Raw genomic sequence first — 22,666 nt, forward strand, 5'->3', positions numbered from 1 at the left:
AGTTGAATACGCTCTACTTCCTGGATTAGCAACAGTCGGGCCGGTGTATTTTTAATAGAGGAAAGTAGTTGGTAACCGCGGCGTAAGAGGATTGGCACATTACATACACACCCACACTGACCCCTCTTCCTCACGGGGCACTGTGTTTTTGAACACTGAATGTTAAACCAGTGTTAGCATACACAAGAGCAAATGTTTGACGTACTCATACTTATACGGGCTCAGCAAATTGCATGTCAACACCTCGGCCGTATTGATTTATGCTGCACCGGACAAGCCTAATGCCAGTAAGCCAAGTTGCAGTTGTCTCCTGTGCATCATCTTGTTACTCTTCCTACTCACTGCCTGCAACTACTGCTTATACGCACAATAAATATTTTTAAAGACTATTCTGTGACGTGCAACTATGAGTCCAGCTGTTTTGGGGTGGGGACTTTTCTCACAATGGTCCATCTGTTAAAGGGAGCAAAGACTGGATCATTTGTCATTTTGTCAATTTATATGTTTAATCTAATCAGTGGTAAAACAGCACAAGGAAAAATATTTTTCAAGCTCTGCTCAAACAGTGTCATGTGAAAGATCTGAGCTGAAAAGAGAGAGGAGAGTTGCTGGAACAAGTCCAACAGTGGAATCCAGCACAGTTGTGTGATTGATGGGACTGGCCACTTCCCTTTGATTTGGACTGGACCTTGAGTAAATTCCACATAATTCTGGAAAACAAAAAAGTTGTCTAGTCAAGGAATTATATGGTTCAGTCAAAACAATTTCAGCAAGAACGTTATGAATGTAGACTCATTATACACTGTTTTGGGATGGTAGTCATTCTCTAATTCAACTGCAATTGCCCTATTGTTATATTCTCCAATGAAAAAGAATTCACTCAAATAATTAAAGATTCCTTGAGTGAGCTCATGTGGCATACAGCAATGAGCAATAATTAAAAAGGGTAGAAGGTGGAAAATACAGTCTGGAATTAAAACCTCCACTGCTTTTTTTCTTTCATAATATTCTGTATTCATTTACAAATTGGAAATAAGTATTTTTTCTTTGGATTGTGGATTAAGGTTTTGGTCTTGGATAAATTCAATTCAAGTGAGAAATGGCACAAAAATATACAGTCTGTTCGAGTGAAGACAGATTTTTGTAATGTGATGACATTTGGGTCAAGTTGATGAAGGACAAAGAACTAAAAAATCTCTTAACGGAGACCTTGCGTGCTCAATGAATAACATTTAATTATGTCCTTGCTTTTGCCTCTCACAATTGCCTGAATTTGAGACCTATGAACTCATGGATTTTAACTTTAGACTGTAATATTTCTCATACTTTGCTCAAGTCTCTAACTTTCATTTTTCTCAGATTTGCCATAAGAAATCTTGGATGTTCTTCTCAGACATTCTTCGGTTGGTGCGGTTTGAATTACATTCCCATTTCAAGTCCATATGAATTTGGTTCTTCATTGAGTATGATGGTGCATGGACTGAGGAGAGTTGTTTGTGATCATGTATTGGAGATAGAAAATTCTCCCGGAGTGAACCTTAATGCCTTCATCTTTCATAGAACTCCAGTCTACAGAGGTCCTTTATATTTTAGCAATGCCTGTTGCACAAGTAATGGGCTCATGGCGTTAAAAAGTTAGTGGGGACCTGGGGATAAGAAAGCACTGGCAGTGTCTTTCAGGGAGGGGACAGATTCTTTCCACTTGAAGAGGACTATGGTCTTAGACTGGGCTGTACTGCTGCTGCTGCTGCTGCTGCTGCTGCTGCTGCCGTGGCAACATCACACCAACAGCTTTCACCACTAGGGGTTTGGTGTGAGCCTGGTAACCAACTTCACCAAAACAGAAAACAAAGTCGATAGCTACGACTTACCATCAACCATTTCTTCCCATGACAATGTTAGTGTTTGCCAATATTCAACAGACAGACTAATGAATCACTACTGAAACGAAAATAGATACTAAGTTAAGATGGTGACGATAAACGGTAACAGTAGTACAGCTCATGGAAAAATACTACCATTATTTTGTGTTGAAAATTAAAGTAGGCTTAAATGTTAATAGTTGTATATGATAAATTAGGCTGTTAACAATTGTAAATAGTCAATTTCTTCTCACAACACAACATTAAAGTGCCCATACTACGCTGTTATCTGATCTGTTAAAATGTTTCCTCATTACATATATACCTGGAGTTTTGTTTTGGTTCATTCTCACGTTTAACACTCAAACCCTGCAGGCTGAGTAAAAGAGCAAGTGCGCCACTGTTTTTTATTTTAACTCTATGCACCATCATTAGAATCATTTGACTGATTTCAGCCATGGAATTGCCAGTCTGTACTAAACTAAAGATAAAAGGTAGCTGTTATCTTACTCCAGGTATGTTTTTGAGGAGGTAATTGTATTCTAACTTGGCTTAAAGCTTCCAAGAGTCAACTGTGTGTATTATGGGATCTTTAATATTCTTATGACATCCATATTATGGGTATAGATTTATTTTTATCAACCTAGTCTAGTTTGAAATTGTAGTATTGTGACACCACTACTGTGCAAATCTGTCTTAAATATTTGTGTGATTTACCTGTTGATGAACTTTTGCGCTGGATCACCCATTTGTTTATCCAGATGTGGGACAAGACCAGTTTTGACTGACTCTACATCTACATAGTGTTTGAAGAGCAATAGCTAAATCTGGACCTGTAAGTACGCTGCAGTGTTGAGGTTTTCTCTGTCAGGGATTACAGGTTCATGTGAACTCGCACACTCTCCACGGCATTAGAGCAGTTGTGTGCCTTTCTGAGTAAAATGATTACATAAATGTTGAGGATTAACATAGACATTTTGTAAAAACCTAAAGTGAAACAAGATGTACTTTTACCCATGTTTGAATTTTTACATATATTCCTACTATATCAGTGGTAATGGTGCTAAGTTTCCTTACTTGGATGCTGTTCCAACATGCTCACTGGGAACTGCTGATGTCACATGTATCTGTCATGCATTTTTCACCAGTGTCTTCCCTGTAGTTGTTGTAGTAGTCCCGGTTTACTCACTCACACATTTAAAGAAAGGAGGAGGTTGTGGCAGTTTGTTTGTATTGACTCATAGAAAATGCATTGCTGAAAACTTAATGTCATATCATTAAGTTTTCAGCTATTCAGCATTGAAACAGAAAATATACTGTTGCTGAGTTATACTACTAATGGTCAATTAAAAAAAAACAAAAAAAAACATAAAAGTATTTTTTCCATTTTCCACAGATCAGACCTCACTGGTGTTAAATAGTTCTTCAAACATTCTTTGTTTCATAGTTAATATGACCCAAAAAGTAACATTAGTGCAATAAATAGAAATTCTAAATTAATAGTTCTGTATTATGTGAAAATGACTCCTGTAAGCTTTTAAGCCATGTTATGATGTTTTTACTTCATTAAAAACATACCTGGACTTCTGTTTTGTTTGAGTAACCCTTTATTATTATTATCTGTTTTCATCTCCAAAGCTCAAAATGTTATGTTCCACCTTGTGATGTCCTTAGTTGGTAGCTTTTAAGTTAACAGCTACCTTTTACTTTGAATTCAGTAGAAATGGGCAATTCCAGGACTGAAATGATCCAAATGCTTCTAGTGAAGGTGTATGGAGTTTAAAAATACAGTGGAGCACTCCCTGTATTACCACATGCCATCACAAGGTTGAACAGAGGGTTTTATGTTTGAGAGAAGAACTCTACATAAATATTCAGGGTTTGTCTGTTAAACATGTGTGAATGAAACAACTCCAGGTATGTCTGTGATGGAGAAACAACATTATAACATAGAGCAGAAAATGGCTTAATACTGCTATAAATTACTGATTAATATTATTACTGTTTTTTCTCTACTGATACTAGTTTTTCTAACAAACAAACTGTTTCATGACCTAATTGCTGAAGGTAATAATTGTCTCTTATTCACTGACCACATTGAAAACAGAGTGCATGAGGTCATGGTTAACTTGTGTCACTATTCAGGCCTGTGACAGCTTGCATTGCAATGACTTGTGAGCTTTGTATCTGTAGAAAGCATTACACACCACTCACAAGATACACACCTATTTTCAACAGCACTCATTTGGGTGTTATTTGATTTAACAACAGAGCTCAAATGATAATCATTTAGTCACTTATAATCTGTCAACATGGTGTGTTATTTTCTGCCAATTTAATTTAGGTTTAAAGTACGTGCAAATGGATAGCCACTCGTCAAAAGTTGTCTTTCAGACTATGCTAAAATATAGATTTCCGTTCCCAAAGGAGCCAGGCAAAATAACTAGCTGTCAGCGGTGGCTAGAGGGCCTTTTATTGGCCTCATCTTTAACAATTGAAGCGGACAGCAGCAGAAGACCACAGCTGCCTGTGTAGATTTTTAGTGTTGGATTTCACCGTCAACAATGGCCACTTCTGTCCACTTTTACAGTTCCACAGCTATATTATTCCAACCCAGAAATGAGGACGATGTTACCTACTGCAGGCCAAACAGATTTCAACGTGACAAGCAAATACAAGCAGGAATTTAGCCCCTGATGCCCAAAACCCGCCCTGCCATCCTCTCACTGAAGAATGCTTTTGAAAGGAAAGAAAGGAGGGGATGAGTTGGCAGCCTGAGAGGAGACCTAGAAAATATTTCATGAATTGGGATCTCATTTAAAGCTCTTTGGAAATACCTGATTTGTCTTTGGATGCCAGAGTGATTTCAGGGAAAGTCTTACGTACAAAGGCAGGCAGCTTGTTTTGACTGCCAAAAATAACCCTCTACCATTCTTGAATGTCAAAGAGTATTTCTCTGCCTTGTCTAATTAAGCAAACATGTAGGGGAATAGAGAAAAGGCTTATTTTAATACTCAGACAGATGTCTTCAGTTCAGCACCATTGCATTTGGAAATTGGCACATCTGTGTTAGAAACATGCTTTAAATTAAGATTAACTCTAGTCTCAGAAAATGTCCACATATATGTCTGAAGAGAGAAGATGGTTAATAGAAGTGGACCAACTACTCTGAGCATGGGCCAGTGAACATTACAACCAACGTTTCCTTAATTGATTCTTTCTGTAATTAAAATGCTTTATGTCAGCTCGGCACATCACATTGTGCTGGACGTCAGCTGAACGCTGTGGCTATTAGCCTAACACCACACTGGTTATCTGTTCACTGTTGGTACACAGCGGCCTGGCACAGTCTGAGCTGCTCCAGTGTGCAGACTATTTATCTGCTTGTTTTTCTCAGTGGCTTTCACATGGTTGTGCCATCTACAAATACAAACGTGTTGTTAATTATTGAAATATTCAGACAAATGGAACAACATTTTCCTCTATGCAATCAGGTAAACAGGAAAGAAATCATTACCCAAGACATTCTCACGTTCTCTTTTAATAGTTCTTGTTTGTTTGTTTTGTTGTAGTTTTTACAGTTAAGACTAACTGTACTCATGTAGCCATTAGGGTTGTCAAAAGTATCAAAAATGTAGATACTTATCAATACAAAATGCATGACAATGTAAAAGAAAGTACAGTACTGCGATTTAATGTTGAAAATTATATACTGTGTACTGTGACAACACTAGTACCATGCATTATAATGCTCTCTCGCCATTTTCCTTAATTGGTAGCATGTCACTAATGCATCTAATCTCAGTCCTCAAACATCCAGTATGTACATTTACTAACCCTGCTTGTTGGTTCAATATAAAATATTACATCAGTTGAATACTTTGAAACAAGTGCAAGCATGAGCAGCATATTTGCAGTCCGGTGTTTATCATCTTGAAGAAAGCCGCCTCTCTCTCTCTCTCTCTCTCTCTCTTTCTCTCTCTCTCTCTTTCTCTCTCTCTCTCTTTCTCTCTCTCTCTATGTAATATTGATGCTTTGACCATGTCCTCGTACTCCAAAGCAGCATTTGTTGTTGTGTCAGGAGAGCTGCTTGTCAGTCATGATGTGGTAGTACAAAGACTACCTTGATGATGGTCTGCAGCAGGAGGGGCCAGCGGGTGGTCCAATTACTGGGCCTCATACTGACAGGGCGGAACATCACACGGACCAGGGTCTGAGGCTCTCCACGCCCTCCTCTGCTAACGTGAAAGCCTCTCCGCGCACTACTTTTATACTTAATTGTATGCATGCTAATAGAAAGGACTGGAATGATCTGGCATGGGTTAAGAGTGAAAATTAACAGAGAATCTAAAGTAATGTGGGACATAATCTTCAAATGTCAGGCTTTTTATGAGCGAGGGCAGAGAATGTTCAGAATGCAAAGGCTTATAGGGGTTTAGACTGACCTTCTTACACAAATGAGTACAAAATTCCAGCAAATGCATTAATTGGAAACAACAATAATGTTAGCACATCTATAAAATATATCATGTAACACACCCTTGGGACCCCACTTTTTAAGATTTTTTTTTTTTTCATAGAACCATATAGAATTTTACAGTATATGAGTTTATGGCTGTTTGACAATAATCAATTTCATATTATTGACTATGATTTCAATATAAATCTGTCATAATCTGTAATATACAGTGTTTTGTGATGTCTCAGCAGTAAATATAGCCCTTTAGATTTTATTGTAATGTAAAATGTGTTCTCAAATCAATACTAGGAGAGTTTAAACCTCTGCAAAGTCAATATAGTCTGGGCTAATATGGGAATAAATATGTAAATGTACTGTACATGGACATCTTGGGGGGAAACACTTTTTTTCTGCTGAGCAACTAATATAATACAGGATTTCTCTAAAATCAATGATGAGTATGACCTTAATCAAAACCAGGACAACTGTAATAATTTTATCCTTACCCTGTTATTGATCTCCCCTTTAATGAAAAAATGTATTTATTAAAGCACTTATAGAAGCTTTGCCTATACACCTCCCTGAAAGTTTCACGCAGTACTGTACATTAAGCAGATGCCATTAAAACAGTTGATTTCAGGGACCAACAGGCTCGATCAGTGAAGTAATGCCTTTTAGGGAGACATCAAGGGAACAATGACTATAGAGAAAATTGCTGTGGTTTAAGCTAATGCCCCTATCTCAGGATGGTTCTAATTAAATGTAATACATCACCCATGGACCATAATGTTGTTTACCACACACACTGGCTTTATAATTGACTAGTAAGACATTTCTTGTTGTTTAAAAGTTTAAACATCTATATTATTCTTCTGGAAGTGCATAGTGCTCAAACTATGACTTACCAAACTCTATCTACAGTAGCACTTTTCACATCGATATGAAGCCCACACTGTTTTTCTCTGGGGATCTGAATAAGTAGGTGCGAGAGGTTGGTACACTGTCTCACACAATGTGCTAACATCCACTCTCCCTCTTCATGTTTTTTTGCAGGAAACCTACGAGAGGTTCCCGAATCTGGGTCAGGTGGAACCCTGGGACGAGCTGGCCAGTGGAGAGGTGGAGGAGGGCAGCACAGACTGTGATGACGAGGATGGATGTCAGGCGTCAGGAGAGGGGCCAGAGAGGACATGTGAGTTAGACTTTAGACTTGTATACAAATATGATAACAAAGGATTTCAAAATGAAGCTCTTGGGCCTAAAAGTGGGTTGAGAGAAATGTTGTGGTTTCTATATTCAGCTTATTTGTGAACCATGATGTTAAAATGTTCTGGAAACTGTTTCCTAAAACTATGGTTTGAGGTGGACATTCACCAGTTGGTTACAGAGGCATTACATAAAACTAAACATTACTTTGGATGGGTGACCGCTGGGAATACCAGTTGCCGCAGTGGGGCAGTAGTCGTGCTAGTCTAGTGCATAGTGCCGTTGTGTCCAGAGGCAAGACACTTGACCCACCTTGTGTAGTAAGAATGTCTATTGTGCATGAGTGGTTGGTTGTGATCAGAGCCAGGGCCTGGCCACTAGCATAGATTGTCAGTCTTTCTTCACCACTCTACAGGGAAGGTGTGGCTACTGGCTACAATAGAAGGTGTCTTTTGGTGTCTTGAAAGGCAGCATGCAAGTCCAGTGTAATATTGTTTATTATTATTTATTTGGTGACACGGAAATTAAAATATGTTAAAGTCTTTCACTATGGTAAACTTGAATTACAATTATTCAATATTTATTCCACTGAATAATAATGCTGCTTATCATCATTTCTATTTTCTGATTTTTTAAGATAGGATTTGGATACTCAGCTCACACCGCACAGATTGGCTAACTGTGTTTTGTCTATTTTTGTGATGGCACACAGTCTATGACTCATTATGCTGAAGCAACCCCAACTTCCTAATCTCACAGATATTTACCTATTCTGTGTCAGCACATAAAATGCTTATTATTCCATAAGCCAAGCAGTCATTTCTACACTTAAATTATTTCTCTACAGATGTTTAAAAATCCATTTCTTTTATGAGCTATAACAAATCACTACCTTTTCTGTATGCCACCTGTCTGCTAAGACAGCCGTGCCACTTAGATTGTCAGACTTTGAATTTCACTCCCACTCGGTAAAAGAACCTACTCAAAGCATTACACCTCACTCTCCCGCACAGCTTTATTGCATTCAGTTATCTTAGACACACTATTTATCAACAATACATCTCCTTTCTTCACTTTATTTGCAAATGTTTTTATTGCTCACCGGATCTGCAACTAGGCCTGGAGGCTTGTCTCCATGGAGATAGAGGAGCCTTACCCCAAAAAGTTACATAGTGCAACTCTGGCTCTGAAGATTGTAATTAAACCTCATACAAAAGCTTCATGCAAAAGGAAATGGACTGATAATGGACTCACTTCATAATAAGGTATAAGCAAATTGTATTACCATTATTTTTCCCCACCCTGCATGTTTAACAGAGCAGTTCACTGTAAGGCATTGTCTCACTAGTTTATATGAACTAAGAGTAATAAATATACACCATGCAAAAATAGCAGCAGGTGTCTGGTGTTTGAGAAACAAGTTAGAAAGTAGGCCATAATGAAATATGCTTAGATAAATATATGCCGGCACAGACATTGCCTTGCTGAGGTCTATACTGATCAACCCAGTTACAATACTTTTATATCTTTGAATGAATGAAATTAGGGCTATGTGATATGACTAAAAATGTATTACAATTTCCTTTCCTCATAGTGATTGATATCCATTTTTGCTTCCATTTCTTATCGAAATAAAACAGTCTTTCAGTATCAATTTAATTCAACATAAATAACACATGTATACATAAAAACTGCAAACTAACCCAAAATAATTGCCACATTACTTCCAATCCAATAAATAAACACTGCTCCAAATTACATCCTTTTTCTGGCACAGACTTGTTGTAGACCTCTTAATTAAATAAACCCAAGCTAATCTTTGACAATTAGAAAAGACTGAATCTCAATCTCTATTAAAATTTGATTAATTCCACAGGCCTGAATCAAAAGATAACAATAACTTACCAAACATTGTATTTCTTGGTCCACACACATATCCACTGTTTTACCAAGACTGTCCTTATTAAACCCCATATGAATGTTATTGCTGACCCTGTAACAACAGCCTTGAATTACTTTAGTTTACTGTTGAGCAAAATTGGGGCATATCTCAGCGGTGTGTTTTTAATTTTCTTAGTAGGAGAATCAAATCCCTTTGTACATGTATTTTTCCCTGTTTGATGTGATACATGCTGCTGGCATCTTAAAGGGACATTACCCAATTTTCTCTTTGTCGTCCCATGAAAGTCTGTGACCTGCTGTTTCCAGATCCCACAAGAAGAGCGCTAGGCACAGGCACACGAGTAATTATCCCCACCCCGTTCAGCCTTACATCTGGCAACATCAATATGTATTTGTGTGTGTGCACGTGTTTCTCTAGACCTATTACTTGTTTCACTTTTATTATTTTCTAATGCAGTAATACATCCTAAAAAACACCAATATCAAGTTTTGTATTTGGAAACTTTTATTGTATTTGTAGGCAGTACAAGCCATTACATAATGCATATTGTATACTCTTTTTTGTTGGGATCTATCACCTGCTTGACCCCATGGAGATGTTATTGCTTTGTCGCCTGATTGTAGCCATGGAGACAAGTTAATGCCATTCTCGGAAACTAGGCAAAGCTGTATCAATGCCATGGAATCAAGCAGGCTTCCTCCAGAAACGTTACATAGTCTAAGTATGCCGGTTCGTGGTTGGAGATCTTAACATGTGTGTGCACTTGTTGTGTGTGAGAGTGATGGCAGAGCTCCTGAGCTTGAAGTTAAAAGGGGGCATGGCCACCCACTGCTCAGAGAGAGAGACTTCATTAGCACGCTAATGAATGCTGCTAATCTTCACAAAACACACTGTCTCTATCATTACTCACTTCTGATGCACTTCTTCAGATGACTCGTATTAACTACTCCAACCCAACAGCCAAAAGGTCGAAAGATCAAGGGCAAAAACTATTGGAGGTTTTATTTTGGGTGCAGTTTTAAATCATTTGTTTTTAACTTTTGAGCTTTTCATTTGGATTCAGTTTTTACAGTCATTATTAATAAAACGTGATATTTTAGTTCATCACATTACTTTGACATTTAAATGTTAGTATCACTTTATTTTAGGGTACACTTTTTAACATCTGATTAGCTGCTTATTTGTATACTTACAAGTGGTTAATGCAGTGTATTTTCTAGCAGAATAAATAATAATTTACATCAACATAACAAGTTAGAAAATAAGCAGTTAGTTGTCAACCCTCAAATAAAGTGTTATCAAACTGTTTTATGAATTATGTTACCCAAAAAAAGACACAGATTTAGTAGATTGACAGGCACACTTACACAAACAGTCAAAAATCTAAACACACTTTCATATTTTGTTTTTTACTGCTTTCTACATTTTAGATATCAAATAATTTAAGTAAAATATATGGAATTTTAGAGTAAAAAGAAGAGTTTTAAAAGTCTACTAAATATTTTGACAAGCAAAGGGTGGCTACTTTGAGGATTTGAGTATAAATTATTTAACTGTTTTCTTTTGCTACATAATCCCATATATCTTACTTCATATATTTGATGGTTTCTGTATGTATATAAAATGTAGAAAGTAGTCAAAATAAAACTTTCAAACTTTTGACTGGTAGTCTACCCCTGGCTTCCTGTGGCTAGTAAAAAGTAAATTACCTCAACCAAGTTTAGAGAGCAAATAAATAATGCATGAAACTGAACAGACTTTGAGTGTATGCAAAACCTGCATTGAATCATTATTTCCTTTATTAGTTATGCGTATTAGTACCTGTTCTTATTTCACTGTTTTGAATAATGTCCCTGAAGAAACAAACACCATCTGGATCTTCATTGTAAGTAGTGGTGAGCTCACAGCGTAGCCAGTACCCTCGGTATCACAGAGTCTCTGGTGTGCCACAGCTAAACCTGTCTGCTGGAGACACTACAAAGGCTCTGAGCGAATACAGCACACGCTCACAGGGCACAATTATCCACACGTGACGTCACTCTTTGTTCTGTGTCATTGTGTAACCTCAGCCTGGAGAAAACAGCTGTTAGTAGTGAATGAGTGCGCCTGACATTTTCGGGGTGCTATTTGTTTTATTCGATTGCGTCTGGCTAACCTTTAAGACGAAAGTTTCTCACAGCCAAACAGATTTTTTTTTTTTTGAAGTCTTCAACTACTTTATTTATCTATCTATTTCTGTTATTTTCTTAATGTGTAACCAAAATGTTTTAGGAATTATATTACCAAAAAAACAAAACAATTATGTGTCTGTAAAGTCATGTAGTTGTTATTTCAGCTGTTAAAGATACACTGTGTAACTTTTTGGTCGGGGGTCGATCACTTGCTTATTTCTATGAATATGTCATTGCTCTGCCTGGAATGTTCCACAGTGTGACATTTAATAGCCTTAACCTTACCTTTATTCAATTACAAGTGGTATTGTAGCTCAAAAACACCTAGAAAAACAATATTCTGACCGTGAGTGGGGATGCCTCTGCGCAGATCTGACCTGTAACTTGGTCTGGTTTGGTCTCCATGAAGATAGAAAGGTTTAATACCATACTGTGAAACATTCCAAACAAAGCAATAGCATATCTGTGATGAAAAGCATTTGACGGACCCTCCACCAGAAGTTACACAATGCAGCTTTAAGGCAAACACTAAGTAGTTTACTGAGTAGAACAGCCATACTTATTTTTACTTCTTCATCCCTCTACAGCTCAGTTTTACCATATTACATGAAATAGCATCAACTTATAAAATATAAGTTATGCACACGATAATTATTGAGCCCCAAAATATATTGCTCCAGCTATATATTGAACAATAAGTTAATTATCGTGACAGGCCTATTTACTACAACCAAGTTTAGAGAGCAAATAAATAATGAAATATGAAATTATGAATACATTGTGAGAGTATGCAAAACCTGTATTGAAACAAAGTCTTCAACTACTTTATTTCTCTATATATTGATGTGAATTTTCTGTAGAAGTCTTCACAATGTGGTGATGGATTGCTGGAGTTATTATGCTAAAATAAATGTATAAATTATTCACCGTCTGTATTGCTGAAGGACAATGTTTTTTTATCTTCCTCATAAATGGGCAGTGCATCCTCAATAGCCCTATTATTCTAGGCTGTTATGTGAAATACATATTGCTCTATAGAATGTCTTCCCTTTAATATTAAACAACAGCTCCATTTGAATAAAGTGATGTATTGCTGATAATGATAACGTCCATGTTACTTATGGCAAATGTGATACGACTAAAACAAAAAATATTATGTTGATATGAATAAATTGCAGTAAAGTAAAATTATCTATCATCTACAAATGGAAAAAAGTATTGCTTGAAATACAAAAATATATAGTTTCACGGAAGGTAAGAAAAACAATAACTCTTTGTACTTAAACTGAGAAACTAAGTTGTATGTTGTTTGAATCAAGAAAAAGTACTTTAAGATGCATTGTGTAACTTTTCTGGAAGGCCTATCAAATTATTATTATTTTTTTTAAAGGAAATGTTGTTGCTCTGCTTGGACTGTTTCATAGTATGGTATTACACCTTTCTATCTTCATGGAGACCAAACCAGATTAAGTTACAGGTCTGATCTGTGGAGAGGCAGCTATGTTCACATTAAGAACATACCTGTTTCTCTAGGTATTTTTGAGCTATAAAACCACTGGTAATTGAATAAATGTAAGGTAGAGGTGTTTAATGTCATACTGTAGAACATTCTAGGCAGAGTAATGGCATCTTCAAAAAAACAAGCAGATGGCGGACCCTCCAGAAAGGTTACACAATGCACCTTTAAGCTATTGGTAGATCATTTTCCTTGTCTAGTGAAATGTGCTCAAATCAAGTTTGCGGTGTATCGATACTGGAACAATTACAGAAAATGACTTGTTTGTTAGTTTTTCTTGTTGTTATCTGTTTTGATGAGTTGTTGAGAATGCATGAATATTTTCATAAACTGCTGGTGGGTGTCTACAATGAAGAGCCACGTAAGCAGGTTTGGAATTTAAAGCCGATCAGCACCAGAGTGCACACTCCTCCATCCATCAATGCCCTCTGTTATTACTCTTCCGTATTCCCTCTCTCTCACACCCACAAGCTTATCTGAACTTCCACAGCTGTAGAAACCACTCTACAACTCTACAGGAAGAATTTGTTTAACATCTCAACATCCCAGACACTAACAGAGCCAATTCTGACCGTAATGGACCAGCGTCTGAGTCCTCACCTGCATGTCAAAGAGGATCATGGGAACTTCCTTAAAGGGCCTATATTCGGCATGTTCTGATCTATGATATAATGTTGTTTTCTCATCAAAAACATAACTGGAGTTGTGTTTTGTTTCATTCACACATCCACTTAGGATGACTTCTTCTCTCAAACTGAAAACACTCTGTTCCACCTTTTGATGTCATGTGGTAATACAGGTGCCACTGTGTTTTTGAACTCCATACACCTTCACTAGAATCATTTGGATCAGTTCAGCCCAGAATTTGCCAATCTCTACTGAAAAAAAGGTAAACTTGAAAACTTCAGCTTCATGACATCGCAAAGTGGAACAGAGCATTTTGAGCTTTGACTCAAACTTGTGTGAATGAAACACAATTCCAAGTATGTTTTTGAAGAAGTAACAACATTCTAACATGCCTTAAAGCTCAATTTTGTGTAATATAGGACATATAAGGGTGCACTAAGGAAATTAATTATTAATTGCACTTTGTTCGCAATTTTGATTTGTGTGCCAAACGATCTCCAAGCTCATGTAATCGAATTGAAACATTTTAGGGTGCACTCACAGTAGGATTTTAGAACCCTAAAGCACAGTATGTTTGTCCAGTGTGAGTGCAATTGAACCATGCCCAGACACGTCATGGTTGGGATTTTGGTCCGGTTGGAGGAGGTGGGCCAAAGTACAGCATGGCTGCTCATGAGCTCGCACACACACATCTTTACTATAAGATCCCTGTCAGGTGTGCTGATGTCACTCATATGATAAAAGCAGTGAATATAGTCTGCTCTAAAACACACAATGGATCTGTGCTGACCTTCAATAAGGACTGTGGTGACAGAGACAAAAGTTTTGCAGCGTCGTCTCTGGCTGTCCTCACTCCTCGTCCTGTCCTCGTCTCTGGCTGTCCTCACTCCTCCTCTTGTTCTCGTCTCTGGCTGTTCTCACAGGACTCATATCTGCCTCACTATTTAGTAGATATTTCATGCCACTGAACTTATTTTCTTCGCTAAAAGCGATAGCTCTGCTGCGTGACATGTAAACAAACAGCGCCGTGTGATGACATCATCGGCTGAGGCCCGGTTCAGTTGTGTAGGTGTGAGTGCGGGCCATAGAACCCGACACAATCGTGCTTGAGCACGGCACAGCTAAAGTCCAAGTGTGAGTGTGCCCTAAAGCTTAACAAAGTTTATTTTGGTATTTATTTTTTTTATTATTATTTTTTTTTTTTTATAAATAAGTATATTTGTTTTATTTTTTAAAGATAGAGATTGTAGAACAGCTGGATATATAGTTTATTTTGGATACATTTATGTTTTTCTATGCCTTATTTCATGTTCAAAGTATATTTTATTCATTTTATGTTTTATACATCGCAAAATTGCTCTAAAGTATTGTAACCTATGTGTAGTGTAACTAAAAATAATCATATGAATAATCATGATTGTCCATAATCGAGCAGCCCGAGGGTGCACTGTGTAACATTTCAAGTGGTCAAAGGTCACCACTATGGAGATGTTGTTGCTTCAACTGGAATGTTCCATAGTATTAAACTTTTAGTATAGTTTTTTTTTTTTTTTTTTTTTTTTTTTTTTTTTTTTTAATTTTGGGTGTTTTTATTGCTCAAAAAACTTCTTATTGTGATCAGGGTCACATTTCCACAGACTTGACCTGTAACTTGACCCGGTGGCGCCTATATGGAGATGTGAAGCATTCCAGGCAAAGCAATACAATCTCTATGGAGACAAAAAAGACAGAAAAGTTCCATAGTGCACCTTTAAAGTAGTCAGGCCATAAAGGTGTTCTGCAGCTGTTTGTTCTGGCAGGGGAAGGCACATTCTTGGTGTGAGAGTGCGCCTGCTTGGGCAGGATATGGCTAACCTACACCAGTGTTACCTGGATTATGCTGGATTGATTCAGACTCCAGTGTACTCCTTTGTTGCCCGGCTGCACACACACACCTGCCTTTCACATGCAAAGAAGGGATGAAGTGGTGGAAACAGAGGGAGAGAGTTTTCTAAAGAATGTTGTGTTCTAGGGAAGGGACAAGATCTCGTGATGCAAGATTGTGCACACATGTGGAAAGTAATCTTGTGAGAGTTGTTTTTCGTGTGTTTATATTTGGATATACGAAAAAGCGAGTGAGTTACAACTCTTGAGGGGCTACAGTTCCTAAAGGCAGTGCTACAATGGCAACATAAAATATTCAGTAACAGAAAGAAAACAATTATGAGGCCAAAATTGGGAACTGAATCTCATACTTTTATATAATATTTTAGATAAAATAATATTTACGTCTTGTCGAAACTGTGTCCTGCAGGCCTGTCTGCAAATTTTGTAGTGTGATATATTGCAAAAACAAATATAAACGATAATATTTAAAATAAATTAACATTAAACCTGATAATGATAATCCTATCAAACCATTTTCTAGTAAACCATTTGCTAATTGGACAATATTGTTTAAAAAAAAAAACATGAGCTGCAATGAATAAATGCCAAAACACTTTATAGGTGTTAGTTCTTATAATGAGTCATAGAAGTAATTTATTCAATTCTCTTCAGCTCAAATCTTATTGTAGTACAGAAAATTAACAAAAGGTTAAGTCCATTAGTACAAGACACGTGATAAATATTGAGCCTCAACAAAAGTCCCCCTTTATTTCATCCAAAACAGACTGAACATGAGAGTGCGGACAGGTCCTGCTCTGGCGTGGACAGTGGCGTGTGCTGCTGCGGATGGTCAGCAGATGTAGGGCTGTGTCCCAGTGCGGATATTACCAGAGGGACGGCCATTTCCCTCAGCCTTTCATGTCAGCTCAAGAGGCTGAGTGAGCTCTGCAGGGCACACTCACTGCACAAAGACAAACACATGGATCTGAGATGGATTTGGTCAGCCACAAAGATGATCCTTCTGTGTTTGGATTTGGAAGAAATCAACACAATGTAATCAGATATGCACAAATGTTCTCACTGCACTGACTTATATAATATTAATGTCTATACCTTTGGTTCTGTACTTGTAACATGCGTGCCTCCTTGCTCTTGCACCTTTGACCTTTAGATCATAAAGGCCTAATCATACTGCATAAGAACATAATAACTTTGTTCATATTCTTGAGATGATGAAAATGAAGCACAAGAACAAAGTTTGTTTGGGCTCTGACATTTCTGCTGCCCACGTGCCCCACCCCCCTCGCTCTGCTGTTGTTATTATAAAACAATTATTAAATAATTGATAATCTTGTTTCATTTACACACATCCCAAATTGGCCTATTAGCTAAGTATTAATAGCTTACCTCTGTTTGACTTGGAACAAGAGTCATATAGCGAGGGTATTTCCTTTCGTCCTCCAGCCCGGTCGCTCTTTTTTTGTTTTTGTTTTGTTTTGTTTTTTTGGTGATGTGCCTTTTGGCTTTCGTTAACTTGACACAGAGATTATGCCAGACTTTTCTATACTTTTTTTGTCCGAGCCTAAGATGTCTGCGATCCCCCTCCATGAATTTCTCGCCATTTGGTGTCTGTATATTCATTGAGCGTTGTGTTGTATAGATGTTTGTATTTTCTCACCATTTCCGCCAGCTGTGACTCAAACCCATCCTTTTTTTTTTCCTTCTTGCTGCATACCGGCAAGGAAGCAGATAAACCACACCCACATAAATAACCGATCAGAGCGAAGATGACGGACAGCGCTGCCGAACTGACGAACAAAGGTCTGCTCAGCTGAGGTGTCGAGAACAAGCCACAAGAACTGCCGAACAGAAGCTGTCCCAACAATGTGACGTCATTTTGTTTGGTCAGCTCTGGGTGCAAGAACACAGTTCTTATTTTCTTATGAAGTATGAATAGGCCTTTACCTGTCTAGATGCTCACAATGACTAGACACAATGAATGTGTCTGCTGTACTGCAGAAAATCACTTGTAGCATGCTTTGATTCAGTCTGAATTAATTATATGGCCCAGCATTTATTTAAAGGTGCACTGTGTAACATTCCTAGTCTGTCACCAGCTTGTGTCTGTGAAAGTATTATTAGAATGTTCCACAGTATAGACTAAACTTATCTATCACGAGGGAGACCAGCAGCTTACAGCACTACACAACATTACAATTGAGATCTGTGGAGAGTCGCCCCTATTTACAGAAGGAATGAATGTGTTTTTGAGCAATAGAAACACCTGTAATGAATAAATGCTAGATGGATGTTTAATGTCATACCATGGAACACTCCAGGCAAAGCAATAACATGTCCATGGAGACAAGTAGGTAGTGAACCCTCCAACGGAAGAAGCTGAAATGTTATTACAATAATAATAATAATAATAATAATAATAATAATACCTCACTGTATTTTAGAGAAGACTAGTAGAACTGCTTAGGTCATCTGAGCCTGTTTAGCAGGTTTATTAAAAGTTAAATAGCTGAATAATTATATTCACTGAACATGTGGAGACATGGGTCTGTGGCCTTCAGAATACTTTTCTTATCCCACACCACCATACATGCCTGATTGTCTGGCTTATTTTTTCAGAATAAAGCCTTTATATTCAGACTTGATCTTCAAAGTACTTTAGGTACTTCAAAGACATGGAGTATTGTGTAATGCTTACATATCAAATGTTTTGTCCAGATACAAGCTCACCAGCATGTTCTGTAGACAGCCTCTTATCAAAAAGAAAAGAAGTACAGTTTCCTCTCAGTAAATATTTCTATAAACACAGTGTCCAGACTCATAAAGTGCTCTTTATTGAAAGCTGCAGACTTGAGTTTTATTGTGTGTGTAACACCCTTGTATGTCACTTCCACTGCTGCCTTTTATTAAGCCTCGACCCAAAGCCCGAGTCCAGCCCAATTTAGCTGTTCTGGAGGATCCTTGTGCTGTTTATGCAGACTGTGCAGAGACTGTGCAGAGACTGTGAGCCGGCCCAGTTTATTACCGCGCCTTGATTAAAGCCTTTAGCCTGGATTCTCTGTTGGGGGCCCATATAAAGGCGGCCTGCGGAGGGTGGGGCACATTGCTGGAGTGACCCCTTTGACTCGGCGGACTCGCCCCGAGCTCAGTCCTGGTTACTAACACAGAACCTGGCATTCCTGCGGTAACACAGTACTAAGCAAATAAAGGCAGACATTCCTCTGATATTGAAAAATACACTGGACGGATAAAGCAGGGATGAGTCTGCCTCTTATTGTCTTAGCTTGGAGAGGTATGTACTGGGAAATATTCAGCAGGTCTGGAGGGAAGCACAAGAAAATATACAGTTAGTCAGGTATTGGTGCGCTTTGGACTTTTGAGGATAGGAATAATATCTACACAATGCATTTACGTTTAGTTAGAAGTTGTCAGTCAGCTTTCATGTTTGGAAATGGGGCGCCAATTAGAGAGGTTAGGTTTTAGTGAGGAGATGTAAAGGGTAGGGTATAAAGGATTTTAAGTACTTGGGGTCAAAGATCCATGACTACAGACCGTGAGGGAAAGAGGTTAAATGATCTGTGCAAGCTGGTTAGAGTGGGTAAAGTGAAAAACGTTCGAAAGGATCACAGGCGCTAACCTGTAAAAACTTTCTACATAGCGTTAGACCATGGTGATGATAGTTTGTTGTGTTTTGCCCCATCAAAGTGTGGACAAAATGTTTCCTGGTGTTGTGTTTTGTTTCATTCACACATGTTTAACACACAAACCTTGCATATTTACACTGTGTTCTTCCCTCAAATGAAAACACTCTCTTCCACCTTGTGCCAGTGCCTACGGAACTAAAGGTAAAAGTTGTTTTGAAAACTACCACTTTAGGACATCACAAGGTGAAACAGAACATTTGGAGCTCTTAGACAGACTAATAATAAAGGATTACTCAAACGTACATGAATGAAACAAAACACAATTACAATTATGTTTTTGATGAGGTAACAACATTCTAACATGGCTTAAAGCTCACAAGAGCCAATTTTGTCTAACATAGGACCTTTAAAGTGTCCCTTTCATTGCTATTGGAAGGTATTTTAAAATGCAATCTATCTTGACTGAGATATACCTGGAGTTCCAGAGTGTGCGAGTTCGGCTGTTTTAAGAGCAAGAAAGAGAGAGAATTTTACATCTACGTTAAAGAATCTCACCCAGAACCTCACTGTGGTGCAATGTTAGACATTTGTCAGTGTCATGCTAATTCTGTTGTAGATTAGTTGCTATTGCGTGTTATCTTAATGGAGTGACGCTTTGTTTTTCGTCTTGTGTCAATGATTAAGCAATGGGAGAGATACAGCAATGCAAGAATGGCCAAATAATTACTGTCTATTCATGCACAGATACATTTTTCATGCATAAGAAGCTATAGTGAACAAGCATGTATCAGAAAATTACAAAACATTAATTACTGTATTGACTTATTGTTCAGTATATGAAAGCTGGAACAATATATTTTGATGCTCAGTATGTATTGTGTACTTTTCCTTTATTTTTGTTGTAATACACACAATTTAAGCTGTACAGGGTTGAATAAGTCTTTTCTGTGGCTTATTATTGCTTCATTTGGCCATTTGTTGCAGCTTATGCCTTTTGACGATACTGTATAAATAAAACAAATGTTTTTATTGGGATTATTTTGCTTTTTTAAAATTGTAGTAAAAAGTAGTTTCAGTATTATTGTTAAACACAATATATCTCTATATCAATTTATCAAATGTGTTGTGCTGACAGGCCTATGCATAATAAGCTGTAGTGAACAAGCATGTATCAAAAATGACACAAGTTATAATGACTAGTTCAGATGAAGATGAGGGCATTATATCTAGCAGCAGTTTAAGTCTAACTGCAGCTCGTTGTGCAGGCAAGAGTTTTCATCAAAGTATATGACTCGCCCCCACAAAATGAAACATTCATAACTGGATTTTCTTTTTCTAACCAACACATGTCTGAAAATACTTTGAAGTTAAAAAGCCAAGAGTTTCTTATATTGGATACATTAAAAAACAAGTCTGAAAAGTTGTGTAAGCTGCAGTCATATGCACAAACAGCATCATAATTATATTTTCATGCATTTGTGCACTTTTCAAACCAGAACTGCTCTTTTGAAGTTTTGATCGGCATTGATGGAGTCACTGTCTTATCTTATTTTGTCTCCATAGTTCTATAGATGTGCAGGGAGAGAGAACAAATACAAGGATCTATTTTGAGATTGTGCAGATTGGCAGGCAAGACATTTATCTGCAAAAATATACTTTTTTGTCCTTCCAGATGTCTGCTCTTCCTCTCTAGAGTGAAAGAGAAATAGAGTTCGCTATTGCACCATCTCTGTTTGTTTGTCTACAAGGACCAGGGTTTTTCTGTACTTCAACCTTAAGTCTTCCGGTCACAGTCCAGGTGGTGTTACTGTATATATCCTTGCACTTCCCAAATATACAATTACTATATGTTGAGTAATATTCACTCCATGCAATTTTGTTCCTTGCCATTAAACATGAATTATGAATTTAAAGAGCTATGTAGCCTTCAATTCATGCAAATGATATTATGTTAATTTCTTAATCTTATCAATCTTTTTGTCCAGGCTCTGACATGAGGTTAATAAGTTGTCAAAACAGTTTTTATTATTTATAATTACTGGAATGCTATTATGCAAAAAAAAAAAAAAGTACATTTCTCCTGTGATGCTTTACTTTAGTTACTCTTTTAAGTTTGGATTAGGCAATTAATAGAATTTTAATCAAAATGCAGACATCTCTAATCGTTCATGATATGGTTGGGTTTTTTAAATTGAGAGGTCCACAGCCAAACCACTGTGAGTAAAAGCATGCGGTTTGGATCATAGTTCTAACTTTGGAGGAAATGTGCTCTTTTTATGTTAAAGTCTGTTTTTTGTTCATAAAACAGATACTAAAAGCTATTTTTAATTTGTTTTTGGGAAGAATAAGTACAAACGAAAATCAGGTTTGGCCTTGAGGAATAAAACCATGATTATAATCCTTTTTGCCATATCACCCAGCCTTACTTTAAGTTGCACAGAAACCCAAACTCACAAATCTCTTTTCCTCCATCTTGGGAATGGTCTCACTGACTGGTAGAGGTCAGTGTCCTCCCAGGGCCCCGTGCCTATTTGTCCTCCTTGTATTTGTGTGGAGAAAGAGGGTAAATCTTAATCTTGCCAAAAAGCTTAATAGTCATGTACAGCCAAGAAGCGGCGTGCTCAGATTCCACAGCCATGATCCGTCCTGGGGGTTGCCACGCTGCTGCGGCCGTTGCTAGGCGAGTCTTGGGCTGAGGATGTGTATCTCTCTGTAGTTCTGTCTCTTTTGGCCTTTCAGCAGCCTGCCAGAGACCCTGTTAGCAGCCCCAGATTATCTTTATAAGACTAAGTGACAGTTCCCAGAAAGAGTGTGTGCACAAACTTGTTGTTTTACTTGAATACAAAAAAGCCAGATTAGTTTAAATGGAGCCCCTAGCTGACAAGAGACCACATAAAGGCTGAACTGTGGACAAAATGTGCACTGAGATGGATGGGCAGTAATGGAGTGTGTGAAAGAATCTTCCTCCTTTCCCTTAAACTTGTTTGTGAGGAAGTGGAATTTGTGGAGCTAAGACAGCGCTCCTAAATAGTGCTCAGAGTTTTAGAATTCCACTGCTACGCTAAACAGACCCAAGACAGCATGATCCATGGACAGACACAGTCCATCAGTCTCTAATTGGTCTCCTGAGGTCCGATCGAAAGCCAGTTGACCGCGTTACAAATCTCAACACAAAGCTTTTCGCGTTAAATGTGTTCAAATAAATTCTTTTAATGGCAGCTAATGAGAAACAATACAAGTTCTCTGGATGCAAACTGTATAATGTTGACCTAATTAACTGAATATGCAAAGGAGATTTCTTGGCAGTGCTGATCAAGTCCCCTTTTAAAACCTTAAAGCAAAAGCAAAGATAACGAGGGAAATATGATCAAATTCTTTAGATACAAAAAGGTGA

The 22,666-nt window shown here is 37.7% G+C and overlaps 1 protein-coding gene across 2 annotated transcripts in view; it reads left to right on the forward strand.

The window, feature by feature from the left end:
• The window catches only part of gpc5c (glypican 5c), a 70,987-nt gene that overhangs the window by 42,410 nt on the left and 5,911 nt on the right, over positions 1-22,666 (forward strand). For both annotated transcript variants that reach the window (XM_020923388.2, XM_020923396.2), the window contains one exon: positions 7,375-7,513. In XM_020923388.2, the coding sequence (XP_020779047.2) occupies positions 7,375-7,513 (139 nt within the window). The remainder of the gene's footprint in view (positions 1-7,374; positions 7,514-22,666) is intronic.

The sequence above is a fragment of the Boleophthalmus pectinirostris genome, unplaced genomic scaffold (assembly GCF_026225935.1).
Source record: "Boleophthalmus pectinirostris isolate CB_2022bp ecotype Guang Dong unplaced genomic scaffold, ASM2622593v1 HiC_scaffold_16, whole genome shotgun sequence".
NCBI lineage: Eukaryota > Metazoa > Chordata > Actinopteri > Gobiiformes > Gobiidae > Boleophthalmus > Boleophthalmus pectinirostris.